Source organism: Merops nubicus, unplaced genomic scaffold (assembly GCF_000691845.1).
Source record: "Merops nubicus isolate BGI_N331 unplaced genomic scaffold, ASM69184v1 scaffold15821, whole genome shotgun sequence".
NCBI lineage: Eukaryota > Metazoa > Chordata > Aves > Coraciiformes > Meropidae > Merops > Merops nubicus.
Window position 1 is genome coordinate 2914 of NW_008589176.1, and position 11283 is coordinate 14196.

The 11283-nt window shown below is 39.5% G+C and overlaps 1 protein-coding gene across 2 annotated transcripts in view; it reads left to right on the top strand.

Annotated features, from left to right (window-relative positions):
• Positions 1-6380: 6380 nt before the first annotated feature.
• Positions 6381-11283, top strand: part of CNGA3 (cyclic nucleotide gated channel alpha 3) — a 22545-nt gene continuing 17642 nt past the window's right edge. The window contains exon 1 of one of the 2 annotated variants that reach the window (XM_008949511.1): positions 6381-6512. In XM_008949511.1, coding sequence (XP_008947759.1) covers positions 6412-6512 — 101 coding nt within the window. In that variant the 5' untranslated portion in view covers positions 6381-6411. The remainder of the gene's footprint in view (positions 6513-11283) is intronic. The other variant, XM_008949512.1, reaches the window with a different exon arrangement.

The following is an 11283-nucleotide window of genomic DNA, read 5'->3' on the forward strand; positions in this document are numbered from 1 at the left end:
AAGTTAGGGTGAATTAATATGTTCTGCCCGAAATGGGATCTGCTAGAGTAGCCCAAATGTGAACTGTCAGTGCTCTTGAGAGGGAGGCTGTAGCTATTCAAATTTCTTTCACAGATGTTTTGTGGGCTACACAGAGTTCACTTTGGTGGCTTTGCTGATAGCCAGCAACTTCCTTGAAAAGCATCTCTTTTTTGAGGCACAGTTCCCAAGCATAATGCATTTTGCTGCAAATGGCTGAACAGACTTGAGAATGGGAGGAGTTATGGCTGTGAACTGGGTGCCACCTTCTTTTGGCCTGGAGTTAGCTGCCCAGTTATTTCCAGCCTCCTGTTTTGTCTGCAGTCATTTTGTATTGGCTAGCATATGTAGTGTCCTTCTCAGTGCCTTGTTCCTGGGTACCTGATTTTTGGATGCCTTCTGTAGGAAATCCACTGGATAGTACAGCTCCTAACATTTAGATACTGCAGCCTTAGTACTTCTGTTTCTAATTTTTCATGTTACTTGAATTTGTATTTGTTGTCAAACAACTGTCTGTCTTGATAAAACAGGTCTTTTATACCAGACAGTGCATATAAAATAATTTGACACAAAATATCAGTTGCTATTGAACCCAAAAGGAAGAGGATAAAAAGTACGTGAACTATTTGCACTTGGAGTAGGGAGAGCTATCATTAATGTATAATTTTTAAACATTTTTAGCAGGAGAATACACCTTTCTCTTGTTTTCAGTCTCAATGATTTATGCACTGAAAAGCAGTGTTCTTGACTGTGGAATTATTATCCACCTCTTTCAGGTTAGCACAATTGGTAGCAAAGAAAGAAATACTAAGTGAGAAAATATGTTCGAATTCTGCCTGAGTCACTGGTAAAGATGTCAATCTTTCAAGAGCTAGGATTGTTTCAGATTAAGTTTTATTTTGCTGCCTGACACTGGAAAATTCTTCAACCTGAGGCAGTCTTTGCTTTTCATAGTTTGATTTGGAGTGCTTAAAGATAAGTCACTTTGTTCTGGAAAATTAAAAATTACAGGGGTGCTTTAAGGATCCAGGTCTCCAGTTTGGTTGGCTAAAATTGGGTAACTAGATTCAGGTTCAGGCTTCTCCTGACAGGAACTGTGGCCTGAGGAGGAAGGAGTGGAAGGGAGGAAGCATTATGGAATGACTGCAGCACCCTGTTCCCTGGTCCCTATGCTGCTGGGCTTGGTGGAGAAGTTGGGAATGTAGAAGTGAACTTGATTTGGGGATAAAAAGAGAGGGAGAGGTGTTTTTATTTTTGTTTCTCACCATCCAACTCTATTTTAATTGGCAATATGTTAATTTTCCCCAATTTGAGTTTGTTTTGCCTGTGGTGATAATTGGTAAGTGATCTTCCTGCCCTTGTCTTGACCCATGAGCTTTCTCATCTTACTTTCTCTGACTAGATTTCTGAGGAGGTGGAGTGAGAGAGCAGCTGGGTGGGTGTCTGACAGCCAGCCAAGGCCAACCCACCACACGACCCTAATAACTATGTTTTTAAATATGAAGCTGACCTCGACTCAGTTCTTTAAACTGCCTTGTAAGCACCAGCTTTCAGTGGTGGTTTCATGAGATCCCAGCTTTCTGGAGCTGTCTTTCTGCAGCCCTGCAAAAGATGTGTGCAGAGTCTTTTGCCTTGACATCGTTTTCCTGCTGGCTGGCTCCTGGTACTGCCCTGCTTGGTTTAAGCTGCTGCCTAGTTAGTCACCTTTGGATCCAGTTTTGAAATTCTGATCTCCTCCATAGATCATTAAACATGTTTATTGTTAGGAGTTTTGGAACAAATATTTCTCCTTTCTCAGATAGCCAGCAATGTGCCAGAATTTTATGTGCTTCATGCAGGGCCAAACGGTGTTGCTTTAGGAGGTCTCACCACCTGTGCTGTACCCAAATTACTGCTTTTTCTCTTGCAACCAGTCCTGTGTACTATCTCTCTTTCTCTGCCACAGCAGGGCCTGTGTGGCACAATTTAATAATGAACCTTTCTCTACTCTCCCTTCCTCCTTCCAAAAAAATAGGAAGCAATTTTAATTTAATATTAAACAATTTTATTGCTTAATAGTAGGGTTATATTTCTGTGATATTTTCCCTTCCTCCTTTCCTTTGGTCTAATGCAGAATCAGAGTTCAGACCACACTATATATTGAATTGGGATTTTACAGCAGAAATCATTGTAAGGGCTCTAAAATGAGCTCAAATTTTGCCTACATATTTTTACTTTCTAGCTTCTTATTCTTTGCCTTTCTAGAGTGAAGAAGCCCCACTTTTCTGTCTCTCCCTTTTCTATGTCCTTAATCATTCTTGCCATGCTTTTGTTCTGCAGTATCTTTCTGTTCAAAAGAAGGACTAAGAGTATTCTGGACTGTAAGTCCACGCCTGTTCCTTGTAGCAGTTCCAGTGTTCATTGTGTCCTTAACACCTTCGTGTATACATCCTTAGCTGTTGTGTCAGCAGGCCTGCCCTGCACTGAGCAGGGCCTTTCACTGAGCTGGACCTTTCACTGAGCAGGGCCTTTCACTGAGCTGGGCCTTTCACTGAGCTGGGTGTATGCACTTTTCAGGTTTCCATTCCTGAGAACGTATGGTTAATTTGGAAGCATATAAAGCAGCAGTTTCTGTGCTTGTCACCTGCATTCATTGATTTCTATTTGCCTGCATTGCAAGTCACTTGCCATCAAGTTAAGAAATTGATCTACTTGACGTGGGTCACCCTGAAGTTCCTTGCATTCCTCATTTCTCCTGCCCATGGCACTTTTTGCCATCCTGAGATCTTCTTGTCTCACAGCTCCTTCTTTTCATCAGCATCATTAGTGAGACGATTTTCCTGTGCAACTTTGAGAAATACTGTCCTTAAACTTTTGCCGTGGTGAAGGTGGCCATGTTTGATGTCACATCCCATGACTTGTTTTGTTTCTTTAGTCACATAGCTTTTGGAAGACTAAATAAGGTGTACAACTGTTTCCTGTATTCAGTGTACTCAAACCATTCCAGGAAATTTGGAATATCCAACTCCAGCATCTATTAGTAGTCTCTAATTCCAGATGAGTAATTTCTAATTTCCGGAGATTGCAAACATCTGGAGAAGCCACTTCAGTTTAAAGTTTAAAGAAATAGTGTTCTTAATGGTTTTTAACTAAACGTTTAGGAATCAATGCAGAAATGACAGGTCTGGCAACCCCTCGGTCAGACCTGCAGTGTCTGAGGTACAGAAGGGCGTTGTTCACTGCTCTCCACTACAGCAGCAGTGTGTCTTTTCAGCGAGAGAATATGTGTTGGTAGTGAATTGTCTACACCATCCCGACACTTCAAGAGGTTTTTATTATCTCAGACTTTCACTGTTTTAACAGTTGTTTATTTTGGTGGAGATTATAAATCAGATGACCCTTGTTTAAGAACTGCTATGCACAGACATCAGTCTGATTGTGAATCACCAGAACTAGTGACAGGGTTATGGTTGTGCAGGGTGGCAGAACTAGCCAAGGTCGTCTTAGCCCAGAACTAACTGTGCTGGAAAATACATGCTTTGCTACTTATTCTGTTAATGCTTTGCTGCTTGTTCTATGAATCATTCCTCTTTTCCCACCATAAAGCTTTTAAAACCTTGAACTAGAATAAAGTGGAAGTTTAATGGGGTTACATGGGATATAGGTGGCACTGTTCAGTGGAAGAGTGACAACTCCTCCCTCCCTCCTGCAATGTGATAGAAAGTTCTATTATGATTTTTTTTTAAAAAAACCAATAAAATTATTTGGGTGAGCTTTAAAGGAGAGCAGGGCCTATACAGAGCAGTAAAGTCCAAGCAGTTCATGCCACTTTACTCTTAAAAGTTAACTTTTGTGAGACTTAGCATAGCTCAAAGCAGTGGAAATAAAATAGGCAGCATGAGCAACTATCAGTAGGAAGAAGAAATTTGCTACTGAGCCTTTCTTTCTGTATGTGCATAACCATTTGTTATATCCTGGGCAGTAAGACAGGTTGTGAATTGTAGGCTAACAAACCTTAGCAGATTTTGGTAAGCTGACGTTGGAAAAAATGAGTAACGAGAGAAGGAAAACCACATTTTCTTCTTACCTTCAATTATGTTCAAATTAACAGATGAGAAATGTGACTTACCTTAATACTTGCTGTTACAACAAAATAAATGTTATAATCACTAAAGCACTACTGTCTGTCATCTAATTCTGTGTTAAAAACTATGTGGTAGAAGCAGTAATCATAACTAGAAAATGATACAGGTTAAGAAGGATGCTGAGGTGCTGGAGCGGGTCCAGAGAAGGGCAGCGAGGCTGGTGAGAGGGCTGGAAAACATGTCTTATGGGGACCAGCTGAGGGAACTGGGGTTTTTAGTCTGGAGAAGAGAAGGCTGAGAGGAGACAGCTACAGCTACCTGAAAGGAGGTTGTAGTGAGTGTAGTGAGGCTGGTTTTGGTCTCTTCTCCCAAATTACTGATGATAAGATGAGAGGAAATGGTCTCAAGTTGCACCAGGGAAGATTTTGATTAGATATTAGGAAGACTTTCTTCACTGAAAGAGTGGTTAGACACTGGAACAGGCTGCCCAGGGAGGTGGTGGAGTCATCATCCCTCAAAAAAGTGGATGTGGCACTTGAGGCTATGATCTAGTGGTTAGGGAAATGTTGGGAGGAAGGTTGGACTTGATGATCCTGGAGGTCCTTTCCGACCATGGTGATTCTATGATTCATGAAAAATTTTCCTAGAGAGTAGATTTTTGGCATCATACCTATTTTGAAACCAATTTGACTGGTTAGTTTATTAATAACAATATTTATCTCTCAAGGGCTAAATAATTTTAAAAGAAATATTCATTGACATTCGTAATGAATATACATTAACATATTCATAAATAATTTGTCATGTGTTTCTTGAACAGACAAAATCTGTTCATTTTGTGAGACTGCTCCAGTTGACATTTTTATATGTAGTTGTTTTTAGCGTAAATTATCTGCATTTTAGGAATTAAGTTCTTTTGAGTGAACATTCAAATCTGAGAGAGGGAGGGTTGAAGGATGTTGTTTTTTTTTCTCATATCAATGTGTAATAGAAATGCCCATTGTTCACTATTAAAAGTTAACTGGTATGTACAAGTGTCAGTTTAAGGCAAAACACAGTTATAAATCAGTTCACCTGCACTGAGAGAAAATTAGTACTGGGAAATTCTGATTGAAATGATGCCCAAGGGCTATTTATAGACTCATTTCATTATTTCTAGGTTAAAAACTTAAGTGAATCTCTTTTATATTTTGAAATATATTAAATAACTTAAAAATGATATATGATTCCCTTTAGTTGTCTGGGAATTGAGCGGAGGGTAAGTCAGATATCTGTTTTTTAAGAAACTGGATACATAATATAAACTTAAAAATGGATTGTGAGCTTTGCTTCAGGAATAATTCTGAGCAGAATGTTAGTTTTTGTAAGATCTGTATTTAATTTGCTGCTAAAACTGAATGCTATATGGTCAACAAGACAGAGGATTACTGGTGAAAAAGGGACAGTAGATGGTCTGAAGTGGTTGAGTGATTCCAAGAGAATTTAATTCTAGTTATATCTCAAACAAAGGAAGTTCCTGAATGGAGTTTCCAAACTTAAAAAAAGCCCAAACAAACCAAACCTTTGCAAACTTCAAAGCTTTCACTGGCAGTCTTCCCATCCCTCAGTTTTAAGACACTTATCTTGAGTCTTAAAACTTATTTTGCAGGTGATAGATGTGATGTGAATTTGATGAGGCATTGAAGGCTGAATCTGGAAAGGAATTTAGGTCAGTTTCCTAAATCTTGTAGGAGGTGGGCTGCTAAATATCTTAACAGAGCTTGTCTTAAAGCAGTGTAGCAAATGATATACGGAAATAAATGGGAAAAAAATAGTATATGTTTAGTGCAGAGTTTAGGTAATACAGAATTAATGCATGGCATAAAATAAGCTGTGGGATACACTTTATTGTTTATCTGCTTTGTTAATATGTATTTTCAGAATAAAAAACGTAATCATAAAATACATAAGATTAGCACAAAGGGATCAACTCAATGTGGAATGGGTTGTCCCAGCTTTTTTTGATTGGCTTGCTCACTAACCTTCCTTTAACGAGATTTTAAATGCGTGCTATGTAACCCATTTGTTTGGTTATGATGAATTTTCTTTGTAACACTTTTGCTAACACCTTTTTCTGTCTAGTGCCAATAAATCAAGAAATGACTATTACATGTGTGTAAACATGACTGGCTAATCTTCAAAAGATTGAATCTGTATTTTGTTGTTCCTTTGTTTTATAAATTGCTCTTTTTAAGTACTGAGCATGTTTCTTTTGCAGCCTTCAGAAAATGTTTTGTTTCTTTTTTTCCCCTGTTTCAGCGGTCATTTAGATGTTGATATGTAAAGCAAAATGGCAAAAATCAACACCCAGCACTCCTACCCTGGTATGCACAGACTGTCTGTCAGAACTACTGATGAAGATATTGAAAGGATTGAAAATGGCTATATCAGGTAATATATTCCATTCATCACAGTCAAGAGGACAGATTGCTCCTGCAGCACTCCTCTAGCTCTGCATTGTGGGACTGTTGTATTGTGGTGTTGTTGACCCAGCACACCCAATGTAGAGCCAAAGTGCAGAAACAGCAGCAACGGGAAGGCTGTTGTGGCTTGCAGTTTGGGAACCACAGTCTGTATTACCTCAGGAATAAAGCCTATTTTCACATCAAGGAGAATTACAGCAGCTCACTAAGAACAAACCTCTTTCTCAAGTCTCCATGCGGATAGCAGGGCCTGTGCTTCCCACAGAGTCTGTGAGATTTGGAGAGAAGGGGATTCTCCCAGTGCCATGCAGTGAAAAGCGTCAGGAAGTTGTGGTTCTTTCTTTTTTTAAAGTGGCCTCTGCAAATTACCAGTTTCCTGTGACAGTGGGCTTTTGTAGGGTATAAGGAACATCAGCATTTCTGTACTGGAAATTCAGAGTCTCTCTCTGCATGGTGGAACTTTACATTCACCTTTCTTTGTTTTGATAGTTTTAAAGTGGCAACTTAAAATGTGCCAGTGAGCTTGCACCTACATTTTGCATAGTACCAGCCATTTGGCTCTGGGCACACCCTGCTGGGCCTACAAGAAAGTGTCTGATGATCCACAGCACCTGTACAGCTTGGAAAAGGTGCTCTGCTTTTGGCTTGTTATAGTCAACCACCTCCACCATATGGACCTTGTCAGACTGTCTCTTGCTGTTCAGATGTGTACCCAGAGTAGAGCACTCAAAATCCTGAAAAATAGGACTGGCTGCATTATGACAGTGTTGGATTGCAGACCCCCTAGCATCTAGCGTGGATGTGGTTGATCCCTGTCTTGTTTGAAAGGCTCCTTTTTTTCTTTCTGCTTTGCTTTCATGATACTTCTTGTCATGTGGTGTACCTGCACTGGTGAAGGTGGAGCTGCTTTTGCCCTGTGCAGTATGGCTTGCTTGACTTAGTTATATGGCCCCGTGGTCTCCTGAGGGAGATTTCCAAGAGTTGTGTCCTTTCGTCTCCGTTTATGGTGATACCTCAGAAACAGGGAAAACACATCTAGAAATGAGCCTCTTCATTTCCTTTTTTTTTCCATGTACTTTTTGTAGAGGATAACAGTGATTGGCAGCTCACAAAATGCATTTACTGGCAGGGATGTGACAATGTGGTTATAAAGGTTTAAATGTAGAATTATCACTGAAATCATCTGCAGTTTCAGAGGCAATGACTTGCTTATGACAGAATGACTGAAATATGAATTGCACTTTATCATGATGATGATGGCCTTGAAGAGCCATTTATTTAAAAGAAGGTTTGCTGTTATCAGCTTTAAGTACAGGAGTTCCTAGATGAGTAGAAAGATACAGTCCCACTCCGTAAAAGAGACCTCACATTTAAGGTTTTTGGATTGCTGAAGAGATTGCTAGTAAGTGTACACAATACCTTTGTAATACCTCTGAAAGAGTTCTGATGCACATTTTTAAAATTCAGATTTGTTTTAAAATATGTCTGTACCAAAAGACAGATCACATCCAAAATATTAGCTCTTCTTTGATTTGTAGCAAAATACACAACTATAGACATTGGAAAAAAACCCCAGTTTTTCTAGAGTAACTGCGTTTCTCCTTTGCCGGTATCTTCCCCAAAATCCTGTTGGCTATAGTTCAACAAAGCAATTAAGCGCATTACTTAGTTCTCATTAAAGTCAGTGGGTGTTAAATTTATGCTTGGTGCTTAGGATGTGCTTAAGTGCTTTTCTGCTGTGGAATGAGATATTACCAAGGAAAAGTATTCACTGCAGCAGTTAACAGAAAGCTGCTGGTGATCTCTAAACTGTCATTCTCATCTCTGCTGGAGTGGTCGATGCATCTGCCCATATTCTTACCCTGTAGTGTGCTCTAAAGCTGGCCCATTTTGTTAAAACAAATAACAAATGACTCTTCATTTTTAAAATCCAGCCTCTGTATAGAAACAGCTCAAGTAGGACAGGCAGAGTGTTAGCTTGTAGACAAGGGTTGGCTATCTAAAAGTAGGTGGTAGGATTCATCTGTGCCTTGTAGACATCTGGATTCAGTGTCTGTGTGAGTAAGGGTCTGAAGTTCCCGCTGTCGTCGGTGGAGGTGTCGTCAGTACTAGTGGGCAGTGGAGCCTGGGAACCTGTGCAGCTTACCCTGAAGCTGAACAGCTCTTGGGGCTCATTTGGCTGGGCCGATTAGGAGAGGTTTCTAGTCGCCTAAAATAGGCATTTAAAGCTATTTGAGATACCACAGAGTATCTGAAACAATTAGCTGGAGCTAGTGGAGATGACGTGAGACTTGTGTGTTCTCGAGAGGTCAGATGAAGTGTTTTGAGGTATTCCAAATGATACTGAACTCTTACTTTGAGGCAACTGAATCAAGCCTTAAGATGGCAAGTGACTATAATGGCAACTGAGATACTCAGCTTACATTAGAAGCAGGTCACTGCCAAATACCATCTGTGGAAGTCTGGTTTACAGTCATTACTCAAGAGGGCTTCAGCAACTCCTGTTTAACTGGTCAGAACTTCAAAACTGTTACTACTAAATAAAGATTTTGGATTGCTTACAAGTATTTTAAGTGAAAGTGGTCTTCCAGAGTTTGCTTGAAGACCTTTGTGCAAATTTAGAGCCAAACTAAGTCAAGACAAGGTACAGATGCAGAGCAGGTGCTGATGTAAATATTCTTCCCAGACTTTACTCCACTAGATACCTTGAAGGCATGGGAATAAATTTGCCATTAGAGAGCTGGAGAGGCATGGAGGAGAAACCTCAGTGACAATGAGTTTTCTCTAAGATACAGCGACAGTGCTACCTCCATAGAAATAAAATACTTTGCAACATAAGCCAAGGAGGCACAGTAATCTACTGATGTTTCTGCTTTGTAACCTGCTCTGTATTTCTTGGCACACTGCATATTCTCTTCTTGTGTTGATTTCTGGGGATGGTAACAGCAGTGGTTACTGCTTTGCTGTAGATACCAAACTTACAGAGTCCAGATGGAATGAATCTGTCTTTGTGAAAATAATTGAAAACTTTTCCATGTGCATTGAAGGTGTTACATCAGAAGCCTCTTTTGTAACCATCTCTCTGCATCAGTATAAAGCCAGCTGGCAATTACGGCCTCTTGCAGTATCTGAACAGGGTTGAGAAAAGTCAGAAATGAGTATATGTAATTTGTAATAGAGAGTTATAATAATGGAAGGAAGAGTTCATTTTAGATCCTGTTGCGGATATACATAAGCTGTGTCTGTAAAAGTGCAATGCAAAGACCTCTGTGTAGGGTTTTCTTAGACTGATGAAGAATACATTCAGATAATCTTTTTTCTTTTTAAAATTCTAGTTGGAAGGATACCTAGAGTATTTTAAGCCATGTTTTCTGTACTATTACCCATTTATTTTGTGACATGCCACCTTTATTTAGAGCAAAAATAACAACTTAATGTACGTCACTGAGAGCAGTTGAGTTACTTCAGCTTGGTGAGATACTCCTCATTATGTGAGTCACTGATTGGAGACAAGCTTCTAATCCGTCCAAATGTGAAAAAAAATAAAATACTGGCTTAAGACTCCATGAAAGGCTTTCTATTTATGAAAAATACTTTTTTTTCCATCTGAATTGTGACATGTAATATTATTTTCTAAGAATTCCCCCTATCTTCTTTTAAAAATGTATATTCAGGATTCAAAAATAATAATAATTGGTAAGAAAGAACAGAAGTAGCAATATTAATATTTATTACTGTCTACAATATACACAAAATGTATATTTTTCTGTAAAAAGTAATAAAAAGACCTAAACCAAATCATCGCAGTGCAGTGTAAAAGACTTTCTAGTCCAGTATCCTTCCTCTAGCAGATCTCCAGGCAAATGCTCCAGGAGAAATTAAAAAAAGTGGGCAAACTGCAAGTATCTGCAACATGCTTTCCTCTAATACTCTCCCAGAATCCAGCTCAGGAGACTTCTTGAGCTGAATGCAGGCTCTGTACCTGGTAATCTGGTAATGGATTTCTGTTCCATGGGTTTGTTCGTTCTGACCTAGGAGCCAGATTAACTTTGACATCCACAATATCCTTAGCACCCACAAACTAAACTAGATTATGGCAGTTTTTCAACACTAAGCAGTGTCTATTAGTGTCTGGTGTCTGTTGGTCTTTTCATATGAGATGAGGAGAAAATAGTTAACAAGTTGAGAATTTTGGGACTGTCAGGATTTACAGTTTTTAGCATGGTTCTTAATGTAGAAGTAATAAAGTTTTAATTTTCTGTTTGTCAGTTTCTCAGCTGTGAGTACACAAAAAATTGAGCTGCTAATTATCCTTTTGTGGGCATTCAAAATGCTGCTACCAGTTCTTACAGAGATGCTGCAGGTATCATTACAGTCAGTGTTTTCCTGGCAATGCAGATTAACACTGATGTGAGAATTCTTGTTTGCATTACAAAGGGGGGGAAGGTGATCCTTAACGTGGTGTGACGAAATCTTGTAAAAGTGAATACTGAAGAACGAAAAACACGGAGAAAACCCTAGGAGTCTTGTAAAACAATCCAGGTTCCAGCGAAGTAAATCTCAAAACCCAATTATTGAAAGATGAGGCTAAAATTTCATCTGTTTTTCTCAAATGCTAATTATTTCAGTGCTGGTAAGTAGTCTTAACATTCTGGGGATGTACAGCTCCTGGGAGCTGGCGGGAGCTGCTCATGGCTGACCTGGTGAACACTCGGCAGGGCTGTGCAGCGGGGCGCTTA